General features: G+C 38.2%; 2 protein-coding genes across 2 annotated transcripts; one reads left to right on the top strand and one right to left on the bottom strand.

The window, feature by feature from the left end:
* Positions 1-5: 5 nt before the first annotated feature.
* On the bottom strand, positions 6-2283 carry LOC139785968 (uncharacterized). Its single transcript, XM_071725144.1, has 4 exons — positions 2085-2283; positions 594-838; positions 330-520; positions 6-202 (listed from the first exon to the last, which is right to left on the bottom strand). The coding sequence occupies exons 1-4, from the start codon at positions 2281-2283 to the stop codon at positions 79-81; spliced, it is 759 nt and encodes a 252-aa protein (XP_071581245.1). The 3' UTR covers positions 6-78.
* Positions 2284-3990: 1707 nt separating this feature from the next.
* Positions 3991-6245, top strand: LOC139785964 (uncharacterized). Its single transcript, XM_071725139.1, has one exon. It carries the CDS (start codon positions 4535-4537, stop codon positions 5513-5515), a length of 981 nt encoding a protein of 326 aa, XP_071581240.1. The 5' UTR covers positions 3991-4534; the 3' UTR covers positions 5516-6245.
* The last annotated feature ends 9915 nt before the right edge of the window (positions 6246-16160 follow it).

Here is a 16160-nt window from a genome sequence, read left to right as displayed (position 1 = left end):
GAAAACTTGATTTGTAGAAAATTGTAGCATATAAAAACAGTAAAAAGTCTGTTGTAATGGAAATTATTTCTATAAGTTTTAGATATGACACTTACCGTTACCAGTTTTATTCGTCTCATTTTTCTTTACATATTTTTGATACACAAATATATCATATATCGTTCCGATTGCTGTCATGAGAAAAGAAAGCCCTAAACCAACACTGCAATAGAATATTTCTTGATTAATTCTTCATATTCTTTCAAAGGATTAAGATTAAAATTACTTATAATATTATTAAGCTTTTCTGTTATATAATATATTATTGTTGTGCATTTCTGGAGACGTACCAGATGAAACATAACACGCTATTAGGTAGCCTTTTGTTATCGTCATTTAGATCTTTAACTTCGATTAGCTCAAAGTCCGCGGAGTAGAGATCATCGACGATAACTCTGTCACGAAATATTTGTTTCAGAATAAAGCTGAGATTATTTATTGTGCATGATGCTGGTAAACAGAGTCCGAGCGTAATCACATTCTAAGATAAAACTTTCTGTATATATTTAAATATCAAACACATCCTTTATCACATAAAGATTTTACAAACTTACCTCGTCAAACATATTTACGTGATATTGAATAGTACTGTTGTGTCTCAAATAAGCTACAAAATAGTTTAATTGATAAGGCGGAAATTCTTTCAAATCGCGATATAGCGTGTTATTTAATATTCTCCGCTGTGAGGTCTGTAGAGGAGCCGTATTCGTTGTATCTAAACATTGGGTACGACTGCCCAGCCAATAATTATTTCCATAAAGAAAATCTGAATTAAAGATTCCACCACTGGAATCTAATACTAAAAATAAAAATTACAATGTTACTACTTATGCAAAAACAATAAATAACTAATTTTTACTTATAATTAATTAATCACGCATTGTTGCTTCCTCATTACAGGAAGCTGTTTTCGTAAACAAATTTTATTTTAGTTTTCTGTGCCAATGTGTTCAGAATGTTCTAAAAATACATTTTTACAAAATGTGTGTGTGTTTAGATATCGGACTCAATTTGTTTTTAAATGCAGAGTATTATTAAATAAAAGTTGATATTTAATTAGGCGAGAATCGGTGAAGGGGTTCATTTTTTATAAAATTTTGAATTTTTTGAGAAATGTCTGGTAGCTATAACTTGCGCAAATTTTGAGATATCGCGCTATTTTTAATTCTATTATATTCTTCATTCTTTTCTACTCCTATTTCATATATAGTACTTTAAGATTTGATTAGATTTAGCTTTATACGCGATCAAAGGTCCATATGCGAAGTCCATATTGGACCATGTAGCCTGAACTCCCAAAGTCAACATCGATTTGACGCTGCGTCGATTGTGAAACCCCACTTGGGCTACTAACAATAAGCTAACCAACTAACTAGTTGGTGTATTGAAAAGTAGATATATATACAATTTTATGTTTTAGCGTAAATATGGTTTCAGCCGTCGCTTGTTATTTATTAAAAAGTTATTAACAAATGTAATTGACAAATATAACAGTTTGTGACAATATTAAGGGTAGTAATTTGCTGATATGTGTACTTATTTAAAATGCATCAATGCAGCTTCGCTAAATAACATTTGCCTAACAGCGGCTCAGTTAAATAGCGTTTGCCTAGGAAAGTAGCATTTGAACACAAAAATAGATGGGCAAAAGCCATTTGACTAAGCAGATAGCATTTGTCTGGTCAAAAGCTATATTTTCCTAAAACAACTATTTACCTACGACATATATATATATATATATATATATATATATACACATATATAGAACATATATTCGGTTTAAATGATACATCGTAAATTATAAACATGCAATATGATAAACACAAATGCAATCTCTTAATTTATTACACTAATATTTTCGTAAATACTATTATTAATTTAAGATTAAAAGATTAAAAGATATTAGCTAGTCAATATATTTAATTTAAATAGAATTCAAGAATTGTAAAGAATTGTAAAGATGAGTAGTTGTTTTTTTACTAGCTTTTTAGATTTTAAATTGGAGTAAATGGAGTTAATAGCGATTCAGTTATAATTTTACGTACCTTTCAAGCTCCACAGTATTCGTTGATTGACAGCGTCTCGGAAATCTTTCAGTTCGTTTCCGCATGTAGTTGAGTTTAGAACATCTGCTTTGCAAGCAATGGCATAAGCAGGCAATGTCTGAATACGAGTACTATTCAATTTATGTGCAGAGAATAACGCTAAACTCGTACAGATGCAGAGAATATATTTAAGTTCCATTGTTATGCACTTTTGCTTCCTTCTCGTTATCGTGGTAAATATCTGCACCAATGGTAAATATGCATAAAAGATCAGTACTCGCCAATTTTATCGCCACTTAAATATGTTGTGGAGGAGGTTTTTCTGAGTAATTCTACGCACAAAAAGTGGGGGACGACATTGATTTACAAAATGTAGCAAATTAAAGTTTTACAATTTTAATGCTAAAAGAAGTAATTTTCTGATATATGTGTGTATAGACATGTAGGCTACCGCCCCTCCCCCGCAGGCAGAGGTGAGTGAGAGTAGACCTCGGTTCGCGTGGAAATCGGTAGCGGTGGTATCCCTAGATGGAAAACTGGGCTCCGTCTTTCGGAAATCGGAAGAGACGTTAAACCGTTGGTCCAAAGGAAATGGTAATGGTAAAGGAGGAAATTATAGGGTTGGGTACGTCCCTTCAAAACGCCCTTTAAGGCCCCTTCGGGGTATATAAAGTATACATCTTTAAGTTCAAGTTTTTCTTTAAATAAGGGCGATTTAACAGAAATAGAAAGTTAATCAAATTTCAAAGTGAAATCTCACTCGCTAACTTACTTTCATTCACTTCAATTTATTCAACTAACTTTCTTGATTTACAAGAACCACTTTTACATGCAATCAGTGTATTTTCCTTGAGGCGAAAAATTTCAATTCAATTAATGTGATTTCCGCAGTTTTTTGACTTCATGATATTAAACATTTCTTTAAAATATTTAATAGTACTTATAATAAAGTACTTAATTCTGAACGGTATTGTGAGAACACTTTCAAATATATATAATTTATTGTTATAATTTTAAAACATTGTACGTATAAAAGAATTTAATCTTCTTCGCCGGACAACAAATATCTTCATGAATATTTTTCCTCCTCAGACACGACTCTAATGGCCAGTAGCATTTTCTTGCTTAATTAGTGTGAGTAATGTCACGCATTTGACCATTTGGTATCTGTGGCCACGACGGTAAAAAGATACCGCGCGAAAAGAAAATCCGGAGAACGCTAAAAGTGGGAATGACAAATCCGAGGAGCCAAGAAAACAAAGCTCGACCGAGGGACAAAAATTACGAAAAACAATGAAAAATGTTCATTAGTTATAGGGGAATCAAGTACGTCCATTTTCTCTCTAACAAAATCGTCTCGGCTATATATCACGCTACGCGAAAAACGTGTTTGCATCCATGTTTTCATTGCCTGTATTCCATATTACATTGCTATGTATTAATATAATTTTAAATTTTTTTCTAAAGTTTCTTCTATAATATTAAAGTTTCTTAAATTAAGTTTCTTAAATAGTAATTAAATCGTTTTTTCAAACTTATAAAAAATGTGTCATAATGTAATAAAAGATACATTTACGTCCATTTCTACTAATGCCGATTAACTTTAATCTTGGTTTAACTTACTTCTCATCCTTTTCCAATTTTAAGAATTAGAAAAAGATAAAAAGTAAATTAAACCGAGATTAAAGTTAATCCGCATTATAGTAGAAATGGACATTAGAGTTCTTTTTTCTTAGATCAACTTGTATATATCATAACATAAATAAACCATTTAATTATTGGAATAAGTTCACTTAAATATAAATACTTTATTATTTTATATGATTCTTTCTTCGTATTTTCATTATATATACGTATAAATACATATTATTACATATTATGTAACGTAATATAAATAGAAAAAAATATATTTTTTGTTGTATAATATATGTTAAAAATATATATTTGTATATTTAAATATAAAAAAGTATAAAAGTTTTATTATTTTTATATGATTCCATGTTTTCACATATATAAAAAAAATGGACTTCCGTTTCCGGAGTAATAGTAGTGACAGGTGGGAAAGTGTCTGTGAGAAAAGTGTATAGAAGCGAAGGGTAAGGGAAGGAGAGGAAGGAGAGAGAGTGGCGGAGCGAGAAGGAGTGGAGGCGAGAGAGCAGGAGGCGAAAGGGGTGAGTAGAGGAGTAGTAGGTAAAGGAGAACGAAGGGCAGAAAAGAGGCAAGTCATAGAGGAGGTTAGGCACGAACGACAGTGAGAGTAGAGGGGTGACGCGGCCGGGGAACCGAGCCACGTGTGGCGGAGCGCGGCAAGGCACGAACGTGAGTGAGAGTAGAGGGGCGACTCGACGGGAAAGCCGAGACGCGGCAGGACATAGAGTGTAGAATAAGTAAGGGAGAAGAGATTAAGAGAGTCAACGAATAGGAGAGATAGACAGAGGTAGGAGCGGCGGATGGAGCAAAAAGAGGCGGGAATAGAGAGTGAACAACAGGGAGATAAAGGGAAGAGGAGAGAAGGAGAGGGGGAGAGGAAGGCAAGAGGCAGACCAACAAAGGCGGAAGAACTGGGCAAACAGAGAGGAAGAACGGACAGCCTAGGTTCGGTTTTAGACTACATACAGAAAAGGAAAAGGGAAGAGCTAGAGGAGGAAGCGAAGGCTAGGGCAGAGGAAGAAATCCTAGAAAGGTTTAGTGAAACAAAGAGGATCTTCAGATCACCGCCAGCGAAGGTAAAAAAAGGAGTAGAGGCTAAAGAAGGCATGGCGGCAGAAGAGATGTTTAAGGAGGTGTTAAGGAAATTGGAAGACCAGGAGAAGGAAAGGAAAAAAGATAATGAGGAAATAAAATTTGAAATTAAGGGACTGAAGGAAGAATGGAAGAGAAGTGAGGAAATATGGAAGAAACAAAGAGAAGCGCTGGAAGAGAGAGTAAGGAAACTAGAGGAGAAGATGGAGGAAAGGATAAAAAGATTGGAGGTGAAAATAGGAGAGAGAAAGAAGGAGAAAAAAGGGGAGGCAGGAAACGAGAATGAGGAAGTGGTGGAGAGGATGAGGGAGATAGAGAGAAAACTGGAAAAAAAGGAGAGGGAAGAGAGAAGAAGAAATGTAGTGATAAGGGGGTTAGAAGTGAAGGAGGGAGGGAGGAGACAAGAGGCGGAAAAGTTACTGGAGGGAATAAATGTCAAGGTGAAGGTAATAGAGGTGAAGAAAATAGGGGGGGATATTGAAAAGGGTAGGGAAATGGTGTTGCTGAAGCTGGAAAATGAAGAACAAAAATGGGAGATAATGGAAAAAAAGAAGAACCTAGCGGGGAGAAAGGAGAGAATCATGGAGGATCTGTCATGGGAGGAAAGAAGGATGAATTGGAGACTGAGAGAGATAGCAAGAAGAGAGGAAGAGAGGGAAGGAGGGCGTGGATCAAAGCGGGCAGAATAAGGTTGGAGAATGTATGGTGGAGATGGGACATGGAAGAGGGGGTGTTAAAGGATGAAAGGGGAAGGATTAGAAAGGAGAGTGGAGGAGAGAAGGAAGCGGAGGAAGGCGAGTTAGGAGAGAGAGGAGCAGGAAGGGAGATGGGGGAATAGGAGGAGGAGAGGATGGAGGGGAGGAAACCGAGAAAAACAAGGTGGAAGTTAGAAGAGAAGAGGAGAGGAGAAGTAGTTCAGAGTGGAGAATAGTATTCTGGAATGTAGCTGGTTTGGAAAATAAAGATAAGGAGTTTTGGGAAGGGTTGAAAAAGGAAGATGTGATAGTCATGGTGGAGACCTAAATTGGAGAAAAAGGATGGGAAAGAATAAGGGGAAGGCTGCCGAAAGAATATGAATGGGGAGTGCAAATGGCGAGGAAGAAGAACAAAAAAGGGAGAGCAATGGGAGGGATGATAATGGGAATAAGGAAAGAGATAAAAGAGAAGGGTACAGAAATAGGAAGAGGCAGGGAAGGGCTGATAGAGGGAAAGGTTAGGATAGGTAAGGAGAAATGGAGCATTGTAGGGGTATATGTAAAGAAAGAGGAGATGGAGGAAATACTACAGGAATTGGGACTGATAATGGAAAAGAAAGAAGAAGGAAGGTTTACGATTATTGGGGGAGACTTCAACGCGAGGACTGGCCAGGAAGGTGGAGGGGCTGAGGACGAGGAGGGGGAGGAAAGGTGTGGAGGTGGAAGAAGGTCAAGGGATAAAAAGATAGACAAAGAGGGGAAGATGCTAGTAAATAACATAGAAGAGAGGGGGTGGGAGATTTTTAATGGAAAGGTAAGAGGAGACGAGGAGGGGGAGTTTACTTTCACGGGGGGAAGAGGAGACACGGTGATCGACTATGTTATTGGAGAAGGTGAAGTAAGAGAGAAGGTGGAGAGTATGAAAGTGGGGGATAGAGTAGACTCGGATCATCACCCCCTGGAAATAGTCTTAAGGAGAGAGAAGGAGGGAGAGGGCAGAAGAAGGGGGGGGTAAGAAGGGAAGCAGGGGGATATGGAACGAGGAAGGAACAAAGAGGTTCATAGAAAAAATAGGAGAGAGGGAAGAAAAAGTGGAAGAGTTGAATAAGGAATGGGAGGAAATGGAGGCAAGAATAAAGGAGGCAATAAAAGGGGTGGAGGAGGAGTTAGGAGGAAAGAAGGGGAAGGTAGGATGGTGGGATGAGGAGTGTACAGAAGCAAAGAAAGAAGTAAGAAGAAAATTAAGGAGTTGGAGGAGAGAAAGAGGAGAGGGTAGCGCGTACAAGGAAAAGAGGAAGGAGTTTAGAGAGATGTGTAAGAGGAAGAAGGAAGAGGAGAACCAAAGATGGGAGAGAAAAGCAGAGGAAGCAAGGAGGGAAGCAGAGGTATGGGAGATAGTAAATAAGGAGAGGAAAAAAAGGAGGGGAATTGAGGAAGGAATAGAGGAGGAGGAATGGAAAGAACACTTTATGAAGTTGTTGGGAGGAGTAGAGGGGAGGGTGAGGATGGGGAAGGAAGGTGGGAGGAAGGAAAAGGAAGGAGAGGAGGAAGAGGAGATAAGCATAGAAGAGATGAGGAGAGTTATAAGGAAGTTAAAGGACGGAAAGGCAATGGGAAGGGATGGAATTCCAGGCGAGGTGTGGAAGCGAGGGGGGAAGGAGTTGGACAAGTGGGCATGGAAATATATCAATAGGATATGGAAAGGGGAAGGATGGCCAGAAAATTGGAAGGAGGGAATAATTGCGCCAATAGTAAAGAAAGGGGAAGGAAAAAGAGCGGAGGAATACAGAGGCGTGACAATAATGCCGTCGTTATATAAGGTGTACACAGCCATTCTGGCCGAGAGGTTAAGAGAGGAGTTAGAGGGGAAAAGAATAGTGCCACAGAACCAGACAGGCTTCAGAAGAGGGATGGGAACAATTGACAACATATATGTGCTGAATTACGTGGTGAACAGAAGGTTGGAAAAGAAGGGGGGTAAATTGATAACATGTTTTGTGGACCTTAAGGCGGCGTTTGATTCGGTAGATAGAAAAGTTCTAGTAAAAGCAATGAGAGAAAGGGGAATAAGGGAAGGGCTGGTGAGGAGAACGGAGGAAATTCTAAGGGAAACGAGAAGCAGGGTAAGGGTAGGTGACGGAATGGGAGAAGAGTTTTGGACGGGAAGAGGGGTGAGGCAAGGGTGCCCATTGAGCCCGCTGCTGTTTAACGTGTTACTGGCGGATTTGGAGCAGGAAATGGGCAGAATTAAATGGGGAGGAGTGATATTAGGAGGTAAGAGGGTGTATACCTTGGCCTATGCGGATGATATAGTGCTAATGGCGGAAGATGAGGATCAAATGAGGAGCATGTTGGAAAGACTGGAAGGGTATTTAGGCAGGAAGAGATTGGAACTGAATGTGGGGAAAACAAAAATAATGAGATTTAGGAAAGGAGGGGGAAGGGACAGTAAGAGAAGATGGAGATGGGAAGGAAAAGAATTAGGAGAGGTAAAGGAATTTCGATATTTAGGATACTTGTTTCAAAGGAATGGAGGTCCAGGAAGCGCAGGTAGGGGAAAGGATCAAGAAGGCGGCGGCAGTGATGGGGAAGATCTGGGGGATAGGGAAGAGGAGATTTGGGAGAGACTGGGGAAAAAGGTTGTGGCTGTTCGATAGACTTGGTATGGACGGTGTTGGGATACGGAGCGGAAATATGGGGATGGAAGGAAAGGGAAGGAATGGAAAGGATGGAGGAGAGGTATATTAGATGGGTCTTGGGAGTGGACGGGAGAACTCCGTGGTATCTGGTTAGGGAGGAGATGCAAAGGGAGAAGTTAAGAGGAAGAGCGGGGATGAGGGCATGGAATTTCGAGAAAAAGTTAGAGGAGGGTGGAGGAAGTGAACTGGCGAGGCTATGCTGGGAGGAGTTGAAGGGAAGGGAGAAGGAAGGGAAAGCAGGCTCGAGCTGGGAGAGAGAAAGAGGAAAATTCTTTGAAGATAGAGGAGTAGAGTTGAAAGAACTGGAAAGGCTGAGGGAAGAGGGAGACGATTGGTATGACAAACTGTTTAGAGGAGATAGGGAGCTGCAAAGGAGAGAGAGATGGGAGAGGATCGAGAAATCAGAGTATAATAAGTGGTACAAGTTAATAAAAGGAGAAGGGATCCCGGGATATTTGAAGAAGGGCTGGGGAGAGAAGTAGATGGAGAAGAGTGGCGAGATTTAGATTAGGGAATGAGATGAGAAGAGAGCAGGTACTGGGAAACGGAAGAGAAAAAGAATTGTAGGCTATGTGACTTTAGGGAGGAAACATGGGAACATGTATGGGAAGAATGTAGGAGATGGGGAGCAGGAAATGGCAGTTGGCAGGAAGCGGTGGGGTGGGTATTAGATGAGGAAGGGGGAGGAGAAGAATGGATGATAGAAATAGAAGGGGAAAGGAGGAGAGGAAGGGGGGAGTCGGAGGAGGTAGAGAAAGGAAGGAGCGAGGGGAGAAGAGGGAGAGTGGGGAGGAGCCAGGGAAGCAACGAGGGGAGAGGAAGAAGAAGACGACCGCGGGAGCGCAGACTAAGTTCGGCATTAAAATTAAGTTTTGTTTTGTCTTCTTGTTTTGAGATAATAATAATGTAAGAGGTTTGAGAACGTTCCTCTATAAAAAAAAAAAACGCCTTGTAAACCCCGTGGGGAAAAGCAATAAATATACATACATATATAAAAAAATATCAGTTCATATTACTATTATTATATTATTATTGTATCATATTTTATATCTTATATACTAAATATTTTGCAAATAAATTAATATTGTTATTTTCCATACTTTCAATCAACTTTATTATACGCGCTATTGATTTCGCTTTATTGATTTCAAGATTCAATGAAAATATTACCATGTGTCGCAATAACGGATTTTTCAATACAGGTTCGTTTGATAGACATTTAATAACTACTTACCACGACGGTCGGATGTAACGGAAGGCTGTACTACTGGAAGGCAGTCCGATGTCGAATACTCAGAAAGGAGAAATAGTTTCGTCGTCTGTCCCCCCTCTCTTTCTCCCCCTCTCTTTCTCGTTCTCTGCTCAACTCCAAGTCTCGCTAGTAGACTTCCTTCTGTAACACGAAATAAATGCGTGAGTCTGGAACGACGGAATGATTGATTAATCTACGCAAAGAAAGCGCGACATGGAATTTCGATCAAGGGAAAGTACATGCATTACTTCGCCGTTACCACGAATGGTGTATCGCGCATTTACTCGCGACGAATTCGGCGAAATCGACAGAATTCCGTGGTACGTCATTGAATCGAGGCTTATATACCTCAAGCCGTCTCCGACCATCGCCTTTCCGAGAAGTTTCTTCCACACAAAATCGTGATATCGCGACGGACCAGTCCATCGCGGGAGATAACCGACGCCGCCGACGCGAACTGAAATCGTTTGAAAAAAAGAAGATGGCGTCTAACGTTCGCAATGACGCGTCACGCCATCGCGTGATCTTCGATAAAATGTCCCGCGAAAACTTGATCGATTTGAATCAAATACGGGAGCGACGAGCTTCTTACAGCACTTTTTTTCAATATTTTCATTAATTTTTATTTGATCTAAATATTGGCAATTAATAGAGATCTAGAGTCATTGATATATCAATAAAATAATCGATTGGAAACGTACACAATTGGAAAACCGTATGTACGATCTATTTTGTTTTATTATAGTACAATTATGTTTTATTTTAACTATATGTTTAGTTTTGTATGAAAAATTAATATTGTTTTCAGTTAATTATCTACAGATTAAATATTTTTTTTGTTTATGCCGATACGTTTTATCTATTTCTTTATATCACATTATTCGCATTGAAAAATGTTATTACCTGAATTAATATCGCTTCTTCGGTGTAAAAGGTTATTGGTGTTCTGCTTGCCACGTTGACTTCACACTTCGAACTTTACTCCGACTTCACTAAAGACTGGTGGGAGAAGACTTGCTGTTTTATAGACTGCGATCACACCCATTTCCGTCGAGAAATAGAAAGTCTAAGGGGATCCTGCAGCCGTATGATTTACCGACATTATCGTTTTTCGATGGATCTTTTAATTGGCTTTATAGAATTGCAAAAATCTTTTACAGAATTAAAGTCCGCACAAAAATCTAGGGTAACAAACGCGATTTTATATCAAAAACACCAAAAAATTAAAAATATTACTTATTTGGGCACATACAGCTGTCACCTGACGACCATATTTTCTTAAAACAAAAATTCTGCAGTTTATACATACATAATGTTTATCATCTGCCCTTGGGAAAACATGTAGGAATAATATCGTGCAAGTAGAAGTAAGATTCAATGCGTACAAAAAAAGATCCATTGAAAAATTATTTTAGTAATGCAAATACGGATGCAGAATGACAAGAAGAGCAGCAACAGTAGTTGCCGAATCTTGCGAGAGATGGCGAGCAATCAAACAAGGACAGATGTCATTTCGTTAGACAAAGGACAGATATAGGGAAAACAAAATTAGAAAGGTTGACATTATCGACATCGAGGAAGTTCGCCTGTCACTGCAGGATCCCCTTAAGAAGTTAGCCTTTTACTGAGTAAGCAAAGTGACCAATCATAGTCAAGTGTTCTTGAAAACTTAAGATAGCTATTGGATATATGTTGTCGATTTGCTCATTGCTTGAGTTTTTTTTGTACCATATATGACTCTAATGGTACATGACCCTATAATGGTACATGACCCTATAATGGTAGATGATCCTATAATGGTATGAACATTGTTCACTGAAAAATGGTTCGTGTCCGTTCTATGATTCATGTCCGAACTACTCAGATTAAAGATAGTCAAGATAAAAGTCAGGTAAGATGAATAGATAAGTCAGACAAGGACCGACAATTAATCGATCTGGCTTTATCTCACCAACGATGAGCTGACCACGCGGCAGCAGTGATGCTAGACAATGCTAGGTCTCGTTGCTACAGCACGTACGTGGAAGGTTTAGCGCAAACAAGGAAGGAGCCCGCGTGTACGTGTGCGTTCGACACTCGACCAGGGCGGCTCGATTCTTGAATTCATTCTATCTTTTCTGTAAGAGCAGAATGTGTGCATACCTACGTTTCTCTTTCGAAGGAATTAAAAAATCGAGCTCCATTTTTTTGCGTAACAGGAAAAAGTGCGTTATCCTGGGCCGGTCCCAGGGTTATGCCAAACTGTCACCGGCTAAAAATTCTCCCTTTGCATATTCCGCTTTCGATAATGTAAAGTTGTATATCTTATCAGCAAAAATTAAAGCATCCACCTTCGCGCGATCGAAAAATAGATCAACTTCAAATGACTGTTACTTTGGCAAAAGTGATCAGAATGAGATAATTCAACAAGCATTTTACAATTTCAAGTCTCCACTTTTCAGATTAATCTTTAGATTTTACTGATTTTTTACAGAGCTACGGGGATTCAAATAGAGATTCGTTACACGTAAAATTTTAGACCAACTTTGCAAACTTTTGTGCCATTTTTGAGTAGTTGTACACAAATTCGTAATTCAATAAAGCGGTTGCTACGTTTTTCTCGTTTTTATGTTCTTTATGGCTTTTTCCTGCCGACGGCAAGCAACTCCCGATACATATTGCGCGCCGTCGCGTCGTTACCGCCATTCGAAAAATTAAATAAATCCGATTAAATCTCGATAATATTCATTTATATTATCGATATTTATATTATCGATATGTTTGAATCGTATTTCTCACGTTACAGCGACTACGATATAGCGTATACTAACGTATCTCACATTTAGTTGCTTTATACGGTCGCGTAGGATGTTAATGATTGTGATGCTTGCGTATGTGATAGATGCTTCTTTATTAAGCTCTTGTTACATGTAGCGTATGCATGATGTATTTAGACTCTGAAAAACAAGTTTGCACTTGTGTGCCTGCCCGCATCTGTCTGAATGTCCGTGAATGCTTTGTGAAAATCTATACCTTTCAAAGAGCGATAGGGTATACGAATAAAACATATCGTTATTCATGTATTTGAGTCGGTCTACACACCCACACAAGTTATCTAGATCGAAGAGGGTTCGGGGTGTTCTGGCTTTCGGTTTGATTTTTGGACCTACATGGTTTTTTATTCCATACATCGAAGTTAGTTGAATGACAAATAGAGAGATATATAATATTTGTTACATTTAAATAAATGTCGTTAGTAAATTTGAACATTTTGCCACATGCCTGCCGCCCACCAGAAGGGCAAACACGCCACAAAAGGGATGATATTTGATCAATGGAAAACAATGTTCAAATAAAAAGATGTTTTGCTGCGTTCGCTTTCAGCACGAAAGCGCCCAAAATTTCTATCTTTTATTGCTCATTATATGTTAAAAGAAAATATCAGAACTTATAAATTATTATAGGCAGAAATTGTCTCAATTTTTCGCCACATTCTCTGCATTCTATACTGCCCCAACATTCCAGCCGCTGGCACTCTCTTTTATCCCCAGCACTTCGAGCAGAAAAACGCACGAGGCAAACACTCGAGACAAAGCGAGAACCGGTCAATTGATCGACCGCTGACACGTTTCGACATCGCCTGAGTTAATCGCCTCATTGACTTATATTAATCTTTGTTATCCGAGGCCCAAGACTCTGGCATCTTTTCAAAAGACGAGGAAATAAAGCCCCGAGCCTTTTCACCCCCGACGACCACTCGATAACAGTTTAACGGCATGTCAAGAATTAATCTAAATTAGCGATTTTAAGATCCGTTTGTGCAGCGTGTGCTTGAACTGTTATATTCAGTAATCGAAGAGTCATAAGTTCGATTCTAAGGGGTGAAGCTATCCTTTACACGTAAAGCGGCTTTTTGCATCATTTTTACGCAGTCGAAAAATAGGCCAATTTCAAATGACTGTCACTTTGGCAAAAGTGACCGAAATGAAATGATTCAAGTAGCATTTTACAGTTTCAAATCTCTACTTTTCAGATCAGTCATTAAATAACCATTTTATTGATTTTTAGCATAATAATAGTCGCAAATATTTTAGCAAAATTTTTGCCGAACTTTGCTATTGCAGTAAAAGGTTTTGCTATTATTACAAAATTAATTAGCTCTCGCAGCAAAAAATGTTAGTTGTCCGTATAGCAGCAACTCCTTTCTTTCCGTGAAAAGTGCAACAGGTGAGTGTTCTACATATATTTCTATACTATCTTGTAAAGTGATATTGACTTGTAAGTGAGAGTGACTCTTTACAATCTTACAAGTGTTTCTTACGAGTGTTTCTGAAATGGATTGTAAATTAATTTTTATATTTAACTCTTTTATTATTGTAGCTATCAAAAGTTCACTTGCGATAACAGAGAACCCAGGCAGCACCATGTCCAAAATCGGAATATAAGACGTCTTTTAAACGTCTTACGTCCCGCCTCTGGACATGCGTGATGTTATGTTCGTGTTCATAATTATAGAGGAATGGAAAAGTACGGACTATATCAAATAATTCATTTTTCACGATAAAGTTACAAGTGTTTCTAAAAGTGGGTTGTAAATTTGATTACTTTTTATTAAATTTATTACGTATTTTAAATAAAATTTAATTTTTACACTTAACTGTTAATTGTAGTAACTATTAAAAGTGCAATAAAAATCGAACTTTTAAAATATTGTGAATTGCGAGGATGTGCTATACAAAATAAATATTTTACATCCAGACCGTATTACACATTGAGTAGAATAGGTTAACAAATGCAATACATTAATATTAATATAAAAGCAAAACACCTTTATATGTGATATCTGTATAATTTATCGGCGGTTTATCTCAAGCACTTCTTGAGATAAACATCTTATTGTGGTCATTAATCTGTATGTCTCGCCGTAGCACAAGAATAGAGGGGTTGCATGCGCATCTAAATATTCTAAATAATAAGAATTACGGGTAAAGAATCATGGTAAATTAATATTCTTCTTTTGATCACAAAATTATGAGTTTTTCTAAGACTTGTGAGAGAGACGAGTACGTCTTAAAACTATTATTAAGGGGTAATACCTAGCCGGAATTTTTTTTGACCATTTTTTTTTGTCAAGAATGATGTCTGACATGATTTATTGTTGAAAAAATTTTTCAAGTGCTCGTAAAAGTCGAATTTTCGAAGCAACTCCGAGCGCGTCAAAATGACAAATTGAATGTCGAAGCGAGTTTGCCCCTTTTACTCATTACCGGCGGTGCGACGGTACACAAAATAGTTTCTAAATGAGGTACAGCCGAATGAATCGTTCAATTCTGTTGTTTGGACGATCGCTCCGAAAACGGTTTCAAGCGGAAAGGGGGTATTGGACATTGCTACAATATTTCGGTTGTAACTTTCAACGGCGGATTATCTAGTGTCATGAAGATCATGGATGTACTCGGCATTACTGTTGGTCGTCAATGTTTCGATTTTTGCTTGGAAGCCGACTCGCGCCGCATTAAACTCGCCGAGCGCTCAATGTCCGACGCCGCCAAAACCGGACGTCGTGATGCAAAATCAGCCAAAAAAGATTTGGAAAGGACTGAAATCAACTTGGAAGGCCAGTTATATGGTGCTGGGATAGCAGAGTAAAGGTAAAAAAAATCAGCAAGTCTATATCTTACAAATTTCATGTAGTAAACACATTGTCAAACTTTAAACGCGTTTTTCTTGAAACTACTTTTTCAGACACGGCTAGCAGTAGAACTCGAGTAATTTTTATCCGATTGACTTGAAATTTTAACTGTAGCTTCTTAGATAGATTATCTATAGAAGTACACACGATTTTTAAGATCGATAAACAATTACGATTTTTATAAAGAAATAAAGGCCGATTTTTTAGTCGAAAATCGATTTTTTTTTCCAAATGGCTGCCAAATTTGCAAAATCAATATTTCTTAATATCCATGTGTACTTCTATAGCTATACTCACGTAGATTATAAAAAAATTTTTTTCATTGTTCCAGATACGTTCGTTGGACACTTCTACTGCTAGCCGCGGGACGCCTCGAAAAAATCGACCCTCCTTCCGCGCACTGATGCGCCGCCATTTTGTAATAAAAATTAAAATAAAAAATGTTTTTTTGCACCTCAAGACAAGTGTAATAACCCCTCAAAATTTCATATTGATCGATTTATTAGCAAAGTCACAAAAATTCACAAAAAACCCTTAATTTTTTGCTTCCGGCTAGGTATTACCCCTTAAGAAAATATTCTTTGTTGAAAAAAAACTACTATTTGTAACAAGTAAAATAAAATAAATGATTGCTTTCCTTGGTTGTAGAATGATATTTTTCTGTGTGCAGTCTTGTAAAAACTCATCTGGGCAAAATTAATTTAAAGTGGTACATGCTCGCGACTCTCCGAGAACTTCAAATATTCCAACCAAAATCGTATTCAACCTTCCGGAGGCGGACGCCGGTTCCCTTGTGACCCATGTTTTGACTCCGTTCTGTTTAAACTGTACGGACGAGCTTTAAACAAAAAAAAAAGAGTAAATACATTCTCATGTAAATATTTGTTTTGCAACACATACAAGAGAAATTTTACTACTGGGTTAGAAGCGACTCGACATCCGCCCTGCACGCGGTGTTCTCATCCCCCTTCCGAGAGTTAATTAAAATCTTTTCGCGCCGGTTAGAATGTGTCCATA

Source organism: Temnothorax nylanderi, unplaced genomic scaffold (assembly GCF_030848795.1).
Source record: "Temnothorax nylanderi isolate EJ_2023f unplaced genomic scaffold, tnyl_v1.0 TNYL_tig0927_pilon, whole genome shotgun sequence".
Classification (NCBI taxonomy): domain Eukaryota; kingdom Metazoa; phylum Arthropoda; class Insecta; order Hymenoptera; family Formicidae; genus Temnothorax; species Temnothorax nylanderi.
Note: the sequence above shows the minus strand (reverse complement) of the source record. Positions and strands in the feature narration are given on the sequence as shown.